Source organism: Strongylocentrotus purpuratus, unplaced genomic scaffold, assembly GCF_000002235.5.
Source record: "Strongylocentrotus purpuratus isolate Spur 01 unplaced genomic scaffold, Spur_5.0 spur5_scaffold_2, whole genome shotgun sequence".
Classification (NCBI taxonomy): Eukaryota; Metazoa; Echinodermata; class Echinoidea; order Camarodonta; family Strongylocentrotidae; genus Strongylocentrotus; species Strongylocentrotus purpuratus.
The window spans coordinates 40,959,935-40,977,798 of NW_022145605.1; the positions used below are offsets into that span (position 1 = coordinate 40,959,935).

Sequence of the window (17,864 nt, forward strand, 5' to 3'; positions counted from 1 at the left end):
CGACTGCCCAAGGTAAACACAAAAAGTGGTCTTAGGCAGGTTCCTTTATTTAGTTTATTACATGTTTCAATGAGAAACCATTTTCAAGGGAAACAAAAAATGTGGTCTTTCCAGACAGGTGGTCACTAAAGCAGGTTTGACTGTATAAGCATTATACCAATCTACAGAGCACTAAACAAAAGCAAACCATTTAAGTATGAACGGAAGAAGATAGTTGACTGCATGATGATTGTTGACGTTAATGCAGCACAAACACCCTCACCCACCAACCGTCTCCTGCTAAATGCTGTGTTAGGATACCATGACGTTTAATGACGTGAAGTTTCAGGAAGTGTTGTTCAATCTGTAAATGAACAAATAAAACATAAACAATAATAAATACCTTAATTGCTTAATTGCCACGGTTTAAATTTACATATAACTTTTTTTGATTTACTAGTCAATTTGACGTTTTTTGGCAATTGCTGAATGATTTAAGATGTAAGCTTCAATATGTCACATCAACAAGAAACATAAATCGGGACGAATAAATTGTCTTCATACTTAACAAATTGCACAACTTGGTAAGGGTATGAATAATTTAGTTGTTAACTGTTGATATACTTTCACAAGTACCCTGCTCTTTACAGTGTCATTGAACACAGTACGCAAACAAACCATTTTCCTGGAACTATATATTTCATCCTGATGATAAATGGGATAATATTTATCAATGCTATTTTTATGCATCATAACCTTGAAACCGTGGTGACAGAATTCTCAATCTTCATTCCTAAATCAAACCCATAATTGCTCAATTTTTGCACAAACTCAAATCCCCAGTTGTTCATCAACGAGCGGATGGCACATGTGCGTAGTATGAACTATATTAGTTCTTTGCCATTGATTGTTGACATAAAGCCAAAGTCCGAATAGAAAATATACGGGCATGATGGACTCGCTTCCATATATCAGATTACGAATATACATTTCTGCAGGTCAATTTTAATTCATCATATGTTATTTTAGGGGGGGATGTTGTTATACAATACGTACAATCGTGCTTATTTCGCCAGATTTGCTTTGACGGTGGTTCATCTATTGCGCCATTAAAAAGGATATTAATTAGGAAAACGGTCGTCCCAATCGTTGACAAGCGAGAGGGCACTTAATTAGTATGTTATGATGGTACTCTGGACTTCATTTTCCTCAGCATAGTGGCCGTGGTGTATTGGCAGTTATATGGACCCCTCGCCGTCGCAGTAACTATAAATCTTTCGAATACTAATCGTGTGGGCTTCAAATGGATTCACCTATGCTCGTCGGGTTATGATGGATAATTGAACAATACGTGCTAAGATCAGGAACCAATATTTTATCGAATTTCCTCTTTTTTCTATATGTTGGATTGACATCGACCGTTACTTAATTACCTCTTTAAGCTGTGGGGCAATTGAATAAAGAGGGTTTTGTGTTGCCACAGCTGAAGGCACCGATAGAGTGTGATATCTATCTGTTGTCGAGCCACCTTCAACGAAGTAATGATGCATTTCCTGGAGCGTCTAGTCGCTTACCCCCTTCTTCCTGGGAATCACGTGCAAAAGAAAGTGCACTCTCTGAAGCACACTCTATAAAGCAAGACATTCACTGTACGTCATGTATTCATACAGAAGAACGGTCAACATGAAGACAGGCACGGAGAGAAGGACTCGTCGAGGAGATAGAGATACTGTCTGTTGTGTAGCCTATGATCATCCATTCGCTGTGTTTGTGATCATAGCTTTCTTGTTGCTTCTGTCGGTGGCGATTCTGCACATGTTTTTACCGATCTCTCCATTGGGGCAGGGGTTTTGCACTAAGACAATGGCACAGCACAAGCGTACGTACTCTATGCATTTTACATGTACCAGGAACGCTCTTCATGCATGTACATACATCTTCTTTATTGTGTGTGCAAAATTATCTCACCCCGCTCTCCATTACATCGCTCTCTCATCTCTTTTCTCTCTCTCTCTTCTCTCTCTCTCTCCCTCATTCTCCCTCCCTCTCATCATTCTTTCTCTCTCTCTCTTTATTACTCTCCCCTCTCTTCCACTCTCTCTTCATCTTTCCCTATGTCCTCCATTTCTCCTCACATTTCTTCATCTCTTTCATATTTCCAGTGGTAATACAAGTCATAAACATGCCATAATATCCTTCACGTTCCATTTTCCAAATTCTGTTTAACAGTCCATTTCGCTCCGCCTCGTGTGATTTTAAGGTGCCATACATGTATGCAAAGCATGGATTGACCAACACGTATCCGTGCTAAATTGCATTATTCATTCATCCTGCTGTCTTAAATTTACCTAAAAATTTAGTTTCAGCAAGTCGAAATTACATTATGATGGATTACTTTTTGCTCTGTGTAATGTAAATGTTCAGTCCGAGTACGAAGTATTGATACAACCTTGTCGATATGGTGAACTCTGGAAGGCGGATTATCATTTGATAACCAGAAAATAATATTAAACAAGTAGTTATCATAAAGATCTTCATAATTGACCTATACTGGCCCCATCTAAGACTAGCAGCAACAATATAGTTGCAGCTGAAAATGGGCTACCAGCCATATTTTGTCCTTTTTCTCTGTATGATTACTTTGTATGTATTTTATCTGACTTCAATATACGGAAATAAAAACAACAACAACCTTTGAGAAATGATTCACATCGGATCTCACTGCTTTTAAACAAAGTGCATGATGTCATATAGCGCTGCATGGGAATTTACATTACGTCTAAAACCATTCATTGTTATAGCAGTTTGTATGAACACACTATTACCATGGAGCTATAAGATAAAGCTCCATGCTATTTTTCACAGTTTTCATGTGATGCCGGGGAAGATTTTGTTGTGAATTTGGTATATAACAGATATATGGACGGCTTTGATATTCGAAGCATAGCAGTCAATATATCTATACTATGACGGGTAGTATGTTTCAATGCTCTTCTGGGAAACCAACACTCGGATCAAAGCTTTGGGGTTGTATGCTATTTTAATGAATCGAGACGCTGTGTTTTGAAATCCTTGAATTCCTAGTGTCGCTGGCGGTATTCTTCTCACCTCGAGAATATATATGAACCTTGAGAAGAATACACTCTGTCTCTTAAGACCCCACGCATATTTTGATACTCTCATGTCAATCAATAATGCATCAATCGTCAATACAAACGTGTTTCTACATCAGTTGTCAATGCGTGTATTTTTTTGGTATTTCCTTGCAATGCTATTTAGACTTTATTAATGCAGCAGTCGTTATTAAAATATTTTTTCTACTTTAAGTAGTTAATGCATGTATTATTTGGTGTTTCCTTGCATGCTATTTAACCTGTAATTATCATTTTAGTGGATTTTTTAATGAGTCTTTTTTACGTGGTGATGTTCATGAAATGGCTTACATTACCAGAAGTGTCTAAACTTGAGAGTTTGATAAGAAGGGTTCATATTACTATATTCCACTCATAAAAATTTGTCCTTTCCTTTTCATGTAAAAGTTTATTCCTGATGTTTATATGTTTATATTATATTAAATAGGATAAGCATTAATTCATATTGTAACAGCTGGACAAATATTGCTTTATGTTTTGTTGTATATTATCGGGTTATTTAAGAACTATAAACAAAACAAACAAATAACCCTGCTATATATAAAATAATGTATACGTCTTTTAACATTGTTTGTTATTTCATGTATCTGAATCCCTTTTTGTGTACAGGGCCTCTCAGAAAAACAGTATTAATACTGAGAGAGTTACCCTTTTTAAATAAAACGAATAAATAAATAAATAAATAAAAAAAAAAACACATGTAGTAAAACCAAATATTATTCGGTATCTCTGCCACCTCTCATATATTGCTGACAAGCAGGAAAAAAATGGTTATCGCCTTTTTTCAGGGTGATAATTGAATTTTCAGGAATAGGGTGCTAATCTTTATAACCCTCGTTGCTCAATTCCGAAGGAAACCTCCTCCACCTAATGTAATTTATATACATTAGTACGTTTTTATGCTCTTTTCTTTTTATCAAACATGTATATAGGTATGTTGTGCTTCCATGGACGGCAGGGCAGATCGCAACTCCCTTCTTACTTAAAACAACGTAATGCAAGCTTGCTAAATCACTGTTGCTATGTGATGTCTGTTGGTGGTTGGCATACTGTAGACTGTGATATGAAGTTAATTACCGATACGATGCCCCAAACCTTCATATTGTATTTCCCCGTGATATAACCAAAGTAGAATCAAATCATTATTGTCATAATTCACCGTTGGTGCTTTGTATGCTCATTATTTACGCATTCATTTCGTAGCTTCAATTTTCCTGCGTGCTCATAATTGTTTTTCTCATTATTTTTAATGCATTTCGCAGCTTCCTACGTTGGCTGTTATCCCGATGCAATACAACCGAAGAAGCGAACTCTAAAAGGAGCCTTTACTACTGATCTTCGTAAAATGACAATCGAGACGTGCCTTCTATACTGTACTAAAAGGTGAGCTCATTAATTTCTTGAAATATTTTACAAAAGCCCTACACCCAGAAAAAAAAAATTGAAAGAGGGTATTCTACTATTTATAAGTCTAGAGTAAACGAAAAGAGAAAATATGTAAAGCAAAGATGGTGTAAATAACACATCCATACTCATTTTCATCTACGAATGAAACAGTCAAAAGAAGGATACCGTTTTACACCTCCAGTGTTAAATCTGCTTCTATTGTATATTATGATATGTCATGGATGGTCAGATGGTTCATAATGTACAAATGTTACTGTTTCACCTCTCTCATAACTACAGTATAAAGCATCTTTAAAGAAAAGAACGAAAGAGAGAGAGAGAGAGAGAGAGAGAGAGAGAGGGGGTGAAATAGCGAGAGAGAAAAAAATCGACCAAACATTACGGAAAAGGGTTAAATATTTAACATGTGCCACGAAATATATTGAACACAATTATATATTTTGAAATATATTTCTTTAAATACATTTTCTTGGAATGCGATCGCCATGAATTAAACAAATGTAGGTCCACATAATCATAGGCGACATATCGACCGCCCTCTATTCAAATATAATTGTACTCTATGTGTCCCTTGAGACCATCCGGGGTCCGCCATTTTACTGAATCATAATGAAGGCATTCAGGCGATGGGACGTTGAATTTTCTACCAAGTTTGAGAATAATACAATGTATCATACTGTATCTGAGTATTCTGTGTATGTGACACTTCTCCAAAAATTATCAGTTTCCATGGCATATAATGATGATACTTCTGCTGCTGCTACTATTACTGCTGCTACTATTACTACTACTACTACTACTACTACTACTACTAACGATGATAATAATAGAATAACAACGATTATTACAATAAAAACAGTGGTAATGATGATAATAATGATAACCGTCACAATCATAACAATCATGACAAAAAACAATAATAATAATAATAATAATAACTTTGATTTACCCAGGGTAGCCACTTCAGTTATGAAACTGTTCTTCCAGCGGGCCCTGCATGACAAAAAACAATTACAATAACGAATATAGTATAAAAAGACCTGTAATGATGATAAATCACAAATAATGAAATGTAAAAAAGTATCAGATACCGGGTTCATGCGAGGACATAAACACGTAACCTCAGACTTTGGTCCAAGTTGTAAACCATTTCTCGTCACTTCGAGAGCAATCCTTTTCATGAGATAGTTATACCATGATACTCTTCCATATGAGAATAACAAATATTGAAATAGGAAAGCACATGACTATTTCTTCCTTCTAAATGAGAACTCAACTTTCTCTTAAAGTGGTCTAGTTATTATCATATTTCTATCTTCTTCATATCTATTTTCTTCTATATCGGTGTTAAAGTCACGCCAGGGCCGTCATGCGATGCGAGTCGGATGGTGCTGTAAACTGTAATGAATTATTTCATTCCAGTCTCATCCATAATGTATGAGTTACGTGCCGCATGCAACAATCTAGAGCGACAGCAAATTAAACCTGTAATGAGTCGTACACTATCATTCAATGTATCACAGCTAGCGCATTCTTCGGATATGCAGGCTGTTTTCCACTCCAGCATTTTGTTTCATAGCTCAATGTAATAGGCATGTAAGAGGTATTTTGGTGATGTATTTTATTTTTTTTTTTAAAACCTTTAATTTTGATGTTTTCTACACTGTAAATGCATATCGGGTAAGAGATTGTTCACCATAGGAGTGAATTTGATTCGTCAGAATGAAAGTGACATTTTATCAAAACTATCTTCGTTGAATTGCTTCGAATATGTCATGTTATTAAATGACATACTGTTCATCGTGAATGGGAGAAAATCGGTTGTTATTGTGATGTTTGAGAACTCATAAATAATTATTCAGGTGATTTAATAATCTAATCATTTTTTTATTCATCTGAAAGCACTTAATGTATCGACACCTTGCTATTATCGACGTTCTTCTTGAAGCTCTTGCTATGAATAGTATAATACCTTATATCACAAAAAGTGGGCAATAACTTATCCAAATATATATTGGTGTTAATTACATGTACTATGAAAAGGAAATGATAAGAAGAGTGGGGTTGCAAAATTGAGCAATATACAGGACACGCCACACCGTTCAGATCGGTCTGCTTGAGGCACTTGTACATTGAGTCAAATAGCGAGCTCAATGTGATATCTGTTTGATTGAGCGGAGTGATTATGACACTTTTACACCCATAACAGTAGTCGATGTGGTGGAAAGAGTCGGTAGCGTAGTCGGTAGGGGGTCCACTATTTCAAGGGGTACTTTTATTGTTTGAGGAGGCGCAATAGCTCAGTCGGTAGAGCAGTGATCTCGTAATCCGGTGACCTGGGTTCGAAACCAAGGCGATGCGTTAGTGCCCTTTAGTAAGGCGTTAATCCTCATTACCAGGTCCCTCGGAGAGGACCTAAAGCCGTCGGTTGTCTGGTTGCTTTAATACTAACAAGCATTTATGCTTTCTTAGCAGTCAGGTACAATAACCACCACCACCACCACCTTAAAAAATTATGGGATGGATAGAATGCGAGAAAGTGAGACCTTGTGCCATCCCCTTTTACATTTTTTCATTTTTTCATTTTGTTTGAGTATATAGAATTAAGCAGGTGTAATGTGCTTTTACTTTTAACGATAATCATGATAATTACATATTATTTGTAAATATTATATAATACAAGCGAATTCGTTATTGGACCAGGGGGTGTTTCATAAAGCTGTTCGTAAAGTTACGCATAGGATGCCCAAAGTTTTTTCTGATATTTCCAATAACCTGGCAAAACATATACTTTGCATTAAAAATGGTTGTTATAATAAGAATGTTAATCTACATCTGCACAGTTCAACTTAATAAATAATAATCAATAATTATTGAGCATCCCATTTGGCTTTACATATACAAGTCGTTCGTAAAGTCATGCGTAACTTTACGAACAGCTTTATGAAACACCCCCCTGGTCCAATAACGAATTCGCTTGTATTATGTAATATCTACAAATAATATGTAATTATCATGATTATCGTTAAAAGTAAAAGCACATTACACCTGCTTAATTCTATATATTCAAACAAAAGCGACGCCCCATCAGTAAGTTCTGCGATGGAAAATTTGTGAAATCTACATAAAAAATTCATCATTCAATAGTACCACGGAAATGGGTACACGGCCGTGTACGGTATAAATGCACATACGATCGTTATCGGTAATTTCTATGAATATATTAACTTTGCGGATAATGCTTTTTTCAGGTGCAATTATTATGATTAGAATTATGCAGGTAGCTTGTGAAAGTGTTTCTTGATAATATCTCTTGTGAACCATGACTTGATTTCAGTGTATATGAGAATGAATAGTAATGCTTTTCAATCTGGCGTTGATGTCGTTCGTAAAGCATCTTCAGCAACCCAGGGTGAGGGAATGTATGTGTAGCGCGTCCCCGGATAGGCCCAACGTCATGTAAGTGGCAGTTTATACCTATAGTTAATGTAGTATTCAACATTAAACAACGAAATGAAGAATTCCCATAATTGTTCACTGAGCATTAAGTAAGTTAAAGCGTATATCTGTACTAGTTTATAGGAGGTATTAGACCACACTGCAAGGTCACTGGACAGGTGGTTATCTCATCAACTCAGCTCTCAATTAACATAAGAAAAAGAGGATCATGAGGGACCAATGGTCACCGATTAGGCATTGTTTTCTATATAGAGGGAGCCAGTGGCATACGCAGGATTTTTTCAAGGGGCGGGGGGGGGGGTTAACATTTTGAAATCGCAACGACTCAGCCGGCCGATGAATAAGCGGGGGGGGGGGGGGGAGGGGGGGGGGGTGGTAAGAGGACATTTTTTTTTTTTTTTTTTGGTCTCGAAATTTGAAAATTTGACATTTTGCTCCGTTAGGGGGTCACCTTTTTTTAGGTCAGCCATTGGTATCATTTTTATTTATTTTTTCTTATTTTTTCTTAGAAAAAAATAATTACCAAAGGGGGGGGGGGTTTCTTCCAAAATACACACATAACAAATATCAAAGGGGAGAGGTTTAACCCCCCCCCCCCCCTCTACGTACGCGCCTGGAGGGAGCAAGTAGCTACAAGTAGGACAGAAAAGAACGAATGAATATTTCACTGCGTATATAATAAATGGATTCCTCGACTCCATGGAAATGCATGCACTATAAGACGCATTTTTTCCTTGATAATTGTTCATCAACTTGTCTGAACGTTTTCAATGAACCATCACATTTCTTGATTTAGATTTAGTCGCAGGTCAATCACAGATGAACACAATCATGTAGAATGATAGATAGCACCTTAAAACGCTTTCTGCTAGTTGAATTGTCTCGTGTTTCAGAAATCACCGCTTTGTAAGACTTGAGCCTAAGGGCATGTTATTTGATGAAGAGATTAAGTTGAAGGCGGATGAAGGTCATCGGATGGCGACTGCACGTGTCTCTACCTCAACATCTTACCTCACTCACACTCACACCCACCATACACACACACACACTCTCTCTCTATCTCTCTCTCACCCACGCACTTTTACATACATAAACACAAACATCACACACACACACACACGCACACACGTACATACACACAAACACACACTCCTCACCCACACACACACACACACACTCCCTCTCTCTCTTTCTCCACATTCTTATGAAGTTCTCCCGCTCCTTCCAATATTTCTCTCATTCATTCGATCTGATTTCTACTTTAAATCCATTTCCCTCCATCGCCTGATGCTCATTGTTTGTCTCATTCCTCGTCTCATTCCTCGTACCACACCCTCTAACATGTCTAACATATACCTCAAAATCATTTCCCTATTGTTTAACTCCCACGCACAATCACATGTACTTACTCGATACGAATCATTTCATTCACCTGTTACGAAAAATTGTATTTCAAGCATTCTATTACGTGTTATTGGGTAGGGTTAGTCATGACGTTTGTCCTCCCTAGCAAAAACTTAAGTATGCAATTTGAATTCTGAATTTAGAGAAAAATATATTCGTAAATAAATATTGAATAAGATAATAAGGCATATGCATACATTTTTGTTATATTGCGAAAATAGCCTATTGGCCATTGACGTTGTCTTCTAGTAGCATTGTCCCACTTATACATATTCGTGTGGGCTATTTCCAGTGAAGGGACATAGTTTGTGGCGTCACGTTCGTAACCTTTCATACGCAACACTTAACGACACCAGCTACATCCCTGTTTAAATATTAAGAGAACATAGCATGAAACGACGAGCATATGGCACCTCTTTATTTTTTTCACATACAGGAACATGCAATATCTAATGATTGAAACCACCTGGTATTCGGTTATGCCATCAATGTATCCATGTTTTTCAATTAATTTAACGATATATATTTGTATTGCAGCCAGACTAAACAACATTACTCGATCGGGACACACATTTTACCGGAGTTGGTAATCAAATCAATCATAAAATTCAGATCGATGAGGTCTATGTATTCATGGAGCGGATTAAAATCTTGCTCGAGGCGAATGTAGAGAGCAGTATCAGGCAATGCACGCAACTGTAAATTACCCTCTTATATCGCTCCTGGGTCAGAGGTGGATGAATAAAACAAAGTGGTTAAGGAGAAGATTGAGTCCTTGTAAAGGGAGAAAAATTATGAGCTTTCTCAATGTCACATACAAGCATTGCTCTTTTATGGACTAGACCCTGACTAGACCTGTTTAAAAACATTTCAAATGGTAGTATATATAGTCACATATACCTTTACTGTCAGCAAGGTTGAATCGATTTGCTATACTTGTGATGATTCTTAAACCTTAGAACATAATTATTCAGCAACATTATTAACCGTTCACCATAAAATGCTCGATAGTGCCTTTCAAAATGTCATTGTATAGCAACTACTTATCTTAATTTTGAAGTAACTCTGTTAACAAACGTGATATCAACCTTGTGGACAACTCATTTACTGTAAGTGATGCAGAGCTAAAGAGGGTTGGGGGGGGGGGGGTCATGTCTAGTCACTAAAGCATGGAATACATGCGTATTTCCGATTATTATATTATATTATTTCGGTGAATTTTAACGTTTTCTACACAAAAAGAACGGAAAATAAACAAAGACCTGCCAACCTACACGAACAAACACGCACAAACACTAACCAATATTTTACCCACTGTTACTGAGCAATTTCTATACTATTCCAGAGCTTACCATATCAGATTTTATGAATTATAAATAGTATATATGACTGAATATAGAATGATTCATCGACTACTACTTTATGATGCTTATGATTTCCATATCAAATTTCTAATTTGCTTGAAAATTATATTTTTCTGTAATTTCTTAGTATGAAGTATTTAAATCTTTAAAAATATGTTTTCGCTGCCTGTCTTTGTCATTCGCGCGCGCTTTCTCATTCTTTCTCACTCTCTTCATTTTTTCCTCCTGGGATATTCTTTTGAATGCATCCTCACCCAAGCCCATTCCATTCAAATTAATTCCCATAACCACGAAATATGTGCGCCTAGCGATCTGCCAATTTAAATGCGTATACATGCAAAGCTCAACCCGACACCCGCCGACACACTCGGCATGTGGATAACGGCGCCACGTCGCCCGGGCAACTGCCTGGAGACAGGTGAAGGTATATGTGCGGGGCATAACGGTGCTCCTATCCGGTTTCATCTTAAGCCTTCATTGATCTAATTGGGGAGGATATAGTGGCCTCTTACTGCTCTCAGCAGCACATTCTATCTCTGCTTGCCGCCATTCAGCCCCGAGGGGTATCCAGAAAGTTAAAGATGAGGTCGGGTGGAGCCTATATGGACAGGGGTTGCGGTGACAAGACATCATCGGTAGAAAACGAGAAGGGCCTAAAGTCACGCTTAAAGCCCTTCTTATTCTCAATGGACGACCTACTTAGGCTGCCCCTTTGCTCCAGACCTTCTGAAACATATAACATTACGTGTATATTTCCTATCTTTCTTTCTGTTTTCTGGGCCGTAAAACCAGGAGGGGCGTACGCCGGCCTTACCTTATATAATACTGGATACGCCTCAACACGTGATCTGGTAATGCAGTTCAATGCATGACTCTCAAACATGCCTGCTCGGTGAACAATCACCTTTACAAAATACATTTTAATGAAGAAATTTACATTTTGATTGAATTCTGTGCTCTTTATTGACTTTGAGAGCTTCAGCATCCCACTAACTTTCACTGTTGTAACATCGAGTCTATTCCACTCATTTATTACTACATTGTAAATCCTTCGCGGATGCAATCAATATACACGCTTCTCCTTGCAATATCGTTAGCTTATTAAAACGAGTTTCATGGAAGATCACTTGCATTCATAGACACAATTTGATACAGTACGCCTTTCATCGATTTCCTGCCATTTCATTCTCGTCATTTCAGTCTCGCCATTAATTGATTTGAATACGATTTTTAATTAGAATATGAAGTGATGTTGTTGTTTTTCGAATTCAAGCTTCCATGCTAATATTGTCCACAAATTATGTAATGAACCTTGTGTGATAAGCCTTGTGCTGTTACTACTACTACTATCATGACGGCTACTACTTCTACTACTACTTCTACTATCATGACTACTACTACTTTCATGACTACTACTACTACTACTACTACTACTACTACTACTACTACTACTACTATTACTTCTATCATGACTACTACTACTCTTATAACTATGACTACTACTGCTGCTACTTATACTACTTCCATGACGACTACTACAAATACTTCTAATGAAAATAATAATACTTTAATTACTTCATTAACTTATATTACCTTAACTACTACCAGTATATTGCTCGTTGGAAAATATTGTTTTTGTATTGTACGAATGCCAAACCAATTATTATTCCGCCAATGAAGTTTAATTGGTACGAGCCTTGGGATAATTTTTATATATGATGGTTGCAAAATAGCAACCGCGTCGTTTTCAAAATATTAATGACTTTAGCCAGGAGTCCCTGAACTAAAGCGATTTGACATTTGGTATTCAGATTTTGTTAAAGACAAAATAGGAAAAGGAATTATTGTTTCCTTCCTGTCATTTCATTCTATGATCCCGAGATAATAAGCCAAATACATTTTACAATTGAATTATTCATAATTTGATAATTCACAAACTTGGCACGTAGAACATTCCCATATCCTCCCCTGAAAAATAACTTTTTGTTAATTTAAAACTACAAAGTTTTTGTAAGGTGGTAGTGTGCATTTTTAATTTTTAATCCAAATGTATTTGTTATTCATATATTCTAAAGACCATCATTCCTTTATTAGAATATGCAAACATTTCATTATTTTATTCTTCATATCTTCTGATTTAAAAAATATATTCCAATCGATGTTTGGAAATTAAGGTAAAGAAATTTACAGATTGACTTTTGCAGACACATAGCTTACAGTTGCATGTAATCTGATCGATTTAAAAATGTTATACGCCTACAGATATCGATCGAAAACTAAATCATTCTGGAAACAGTAAGATGGTAAAAACCGGAGCGCTTGTTTATTTAAGCAATGTCTTCCCTCGCGCGCATATTGGTCCAGCCTACTAAATATCGATCATTATTATTAATCCGTACTTGTTACGATCATCGCGATCGCGATACTTACGTGATGCCTGTCAAGGATTCAAGACGGATCGATAATACAATATTGTCCATGATTCTCGTTTTAATATATCTCGAGGCCTATTTCTCTTGCCTTCTGTTCTATAGAGTTATACCTGGCTTCTGTTTCATGGTGAAGTCTGTTTTCATGACGGACTATTGACGGAGAACGCTTGTATTTAATGCAATAATATTGTTTTTCTTGAAAGAAGATATGTAAATTCGTGAAACAAGTCTTCATACCTTTCATGAGAGTAGCCTCCATTCATTTTTATATTCTTTTGTTCTTTATTCAATATAGTTTGTTGGTTCTGTGTCGGTTTAGAATTTATACAATGCGCACCTTCGTAGGGGCATATCTCTAAAAGAGGAATTTCTATATAATGTGACTGAGACAACCGCGAACGGGTTATTTTTAATATCATATCTATCAAAATATTCCACATATCTAAAGTGTTTCAAAGGTTTTATATCTTCATTAGAAAAATCTGTTTTTTAAAGATTATGTCAAGTAATTAAATCTTCATTAATGCCGATGATGTGTATGCATGTGTGTATGTGGGGGGGGGGGGCGGTTCGAACGCGGTATATATTTCTTTGTTTTATTGTCCCTCGAAGATATGCATCCTAATACATATTTGTAGTGTATGTTTGGATTATTTATTTATAAAATCAACATGATATTCACTCCGCCTAATATGTAATATCACAACAATGGCACTGGAAATATAGTCTACAATGGTAATAATATATTGTACTTTGTATTAAAATTTGTCCTATTAAAAATAAACTTCATAAAAGGTTACACTTCAAGCAAACATTGGGAACGAAATAACAGGGCATTCGTGTGGCCTTGCACATTCTACTGCCATTAATAGCTGTGTAGAATTACGTTTAGATTGATATTCAATACCGAGTTTAATACATGCATAGCTCCAAATTAAATATTTCATGACTCGTGAATTTTTCATCCGGAGAGCCGAGATTATATTCGGAGAACCCAACAAATTTCCTGTAAGATCACGAACTTAGTTCATTTTTTTCATTAATTTTAAAGTAGCCTTGGTTTTATGTTTCCTCGCCCACAAACCAAAGCTCGGGTTATTGCAGAATTAATATAAAAAATGTTTGAAAATCGATAATTTAATACAGAATTTTTGCAATTTCTGCAAGCTAGCTTGAAGTAGGAATTGAAAAAAGATTGGAATGATCATTGAGCATTGTGGGGTGATATGAGCGTGTTAAGCCCACAGCACGTTATGCGTATGCATATGAATGATTGCAAAATGATACAACATAATTACAATTTGTACTTTTTCCAAATATTGACATTGTATGTTTACTCGAAATAGGCCATTTTCGTCATGTAACTAAATGTATGCATATACCTTTGTGGAGTGCATCGATACGAATTGTTGTATACATGTATCTCAATAGTCAGAATTCAAATTGCAAGTTGCTAGGTAGGACAAACATTACGGCTTGTTCTACCGAACAACACATAATATTTGCACTATGACTATTGAAATAAAATTATTACTTAAAGGGACTTGGTAACATTGTTCAGATGAGAGATAGTGGTGCTAAGGTAGTGACTTCAATGTTACAGTAGATGTACAATTAAAGATAATCTGAAAAATTTGAGTGAAAACGGACCATTATTCATGGTACAAATTGGTAAAAACTGATCTGATCGATTCCTTAATTCTCCCAACTATATTATTACATTTTCATTACATTTTAGGTGAATGTAAATCGTCACAAAGCAAATAAAATGGCTCTACATTCCATTCCAGACAGTTAAGTGTTGACAGATTTTGTATAGCCTTTTTTAATGTATTTTTTTCATGGAAAAACGGTTGGGAGAATTCAAAATTGGTTGGGAGAACTTACTGTTAATCTCTGTTAGAGGGTGTCGTTCATCGACGCCTTCAAAGAAAACCATAGATATCTTCGTGGTTTGAGAATTTTTTCAGGATTTTTTGCATGTCAGGGGGTTAGTATATTAGAAAGAATATAGTAAGTAATATTTTATACAAAAATTAAGCAATTTTTTCATCAACCTTCAACAATGTTACCGAGTCGCTTTAACAGGTGAATGAAATGATTCGTATCGAGGGACTTAAGTTTAAATTTGGTAACATTACGAGAGTGGCCAATTGCGTAGTACTGTTGATAGTCTAGTACGAAAAAAAAAAACCGCCTAATCAATCTCAAAATGGCGACTGGTCTGACATAAATAGGATTCGAAGCTGACCGGGCATTTTCTCAGACTGGAAAGCCAACGTACCCCGAAACAATTTCTTTCTTTCTATACCGATATTGTATTAAAATGTTTGGAGCATCAATCCAGAAAATTTGCCAATTCATATTTTCATGTTCAATGCTACTTTATAGTTTCTATAAAATGTGGTCTCAGTCAGATAATGCGTGATGGCGATGGGATTTAGGTGTGTCGTAGTAATTACAAACCCGTGATCGGCAATAAAATAGGTATGACGTTGTTTGTTGAGAGAATCAGTGTGAACGACTTCTACCTGCCTTCGACATGTTTATTGACAGTCAGTATGAACGCCTCCTCATTACATTCGATAACGTTGAGACAACTAGTGTGAATAGCTCCGTAGTGCATTCGGCACCGTCGAGAGAAAGAATTAAACGGCTCCTGGACGTGTCATGTTGGTCGATGAACTGGTTGGGAACCCATTGTCGAGTATGGAATAGGGTATGAAGGTGTGTATCGCGAGAACCAGTGTGAACAACTCCTGGACGTGTCATGTTGGTCGCTGCAGTGGTTACGACCCCGTGATCGGGCGAGAGACTCCCATGGGTGATCAGCGGACTGATTTGAAAAATAAGGATGTATAAGATATGAATGAACCTCATCAAAACACACTAAAGTACTGTCTGACTCTATCTTACAGTCCATCGCATATGATGACAAGGTTTTCATCGAATAGCTTTAACAATGCATGCTAAGAGTGAGTAGATTTAAAATTGACATACGAAGCTGCTTCCCATCGCAAAAAGAAAGGCTTTACCGTTTCATATTAATGATATCCATTAATCTCTGATGTGTTCGAAGTAATCATCTTTAGTGAATTGGTACATGATGTATTATTTTGAGCTCTTCATATTTCAGATATAGTTCCCGAATACATTTTGAGATGATTCAGATTTCATTAATTCGGTTTACCGTTCGATTCCTGCTCATGCATATCATTTCCATCCCGAACTTCTCCGTGTTTACTCACTGATTGTGTGTGTTTTGTTTTTTACCAATCTTCTTTGAGCTTACGTACTCATTTTGTTTTCACTTCATATTTGAAATAATAATAGCATTAATAACATGAGCACCCACCCGTCTCCCCACACACACAAAACCTTATCCTGGAATATTTTAAGAAGGTTGACGTTTTTCAACGTGAGCCTACATACATACACAGATACCAAATTGGAAACTGGTATTTTGTCAGGTTTTGTGGAATCTATAGAGCAAACTTGAGGCTTCGTTTAAATCATCAAACAATGCAGTATTGCTGGTGCAGGCTGTATACGTACACGCATTTCGTAATAGGAGATAAATCCCAGACGTGTTTCTGAACAAGTCGATGTGATCTCCCTACTTACCTTGTCACCTCTTGATTTCCCTAGATCTATATATTCACGGAACGAGTTTACCCGCCAAAAAGCCTGCGGGATTCCATGACGTAGCAGGTTAAGGAGTCGTCTGCACGGTGGGCTGCCGTGAAGAGTGCAGAGACAAAACATTTCTTGAGACTATGCGCTGTTTACACTACGCTTCTTCTCGCTTCCTCCTCCTCTCCTTCTTTACATTCTCTCATCATTTCAAGCCCTTTGTAGCAGGCGTGGTTATAGGGGCTTTTTTTTCCCTCGGGGGGGGGGGGGGGGGGCTTTGTCGGGCTGGGGATCCTCGAATTCTGTTCTACATATACCTTGCTTACATTCATTTGTGATCATTTTTTAGAGGGAGGGGTGAATTGGAAGATTTTTTTCGGTGGGTGCTGTGCCCCAAGATCTCCTTTAGAACAGCTACTGCCTAAAAGCACTATTCTTGTATTCATATTTGTATCTCTCTTTCCTCCTTTCATCTCGTTTGTCTCCGTCCTTGTCCCTCCTTGTACGAGCCAGCATTTTAAGTATAAATAATTCGCCTGTTTGTTTTTACTAGCGCTTGGAGGGGACAGTAATAGATAAATTAAAGATGTAAGAGTCTGTCGTGGCATACGAATCCCTACAGATAGAGGCAATAAATAAGTTAGATGGGTGCATGTGATAGAAAGGCCATGACGAGCTTAAGCTGGCACGATCGAATGAATAATTAATTAACGATCGCCCAAGCATACTTGAAACCGGCGTGAATAAATTCAAGACTTCGAGTCTGCATCCACTCGTGAAACAGAGAGTCGTTAAGCCAAAGGATATAGATTATATTCAATTTATGATATTCATTTCCAAAAAGGTAATAAAGACGAAAAAAGTACAATAAGACCTTGGAATACCGTATCCCTACGTTTTGGGCTACTTTTTCGTTCCAATTATGTTTAGTACTTTAATCGTTCACAATAATACATCATGTCACAGAGAAAAAAAGATCAACGAAGTCAATGAACAGCGGAGTCGATATGAACATTACCTGGAAAATTCCCGTT

At 36.8% G+C, this 17,864-nt stretch overlaps 1 protein-coding gene across 1 annotated transcript in view; it reads left to right on the forward strand.

The window, feature by feature from the left end:
• Positions 1–1,041: 1,041 nt before the first annotated feature.
• LOC115918846 (WSC domain-containing protein 2-like) overlaps positions 1,042–17,864 on the forward strand; it is a 56,846-nt gene continuing 40,023 nt past the window's right edge. The window contains exons 1-2 of the mRNA XM_030992462.1: positions 1,042–1,858; positions 4,394–4,514. Of these exons, the coding sequence (XP_030848322.1) occupies positions 1,636–1,858; positions 4,394–4,514 (344 nt within the window). The 5' untranslated portion in view covers positions 1,042–1,635. The remainder of the gene's footprint in view (positions 1,859–4,393; positions 4,515–17,864) is intronic.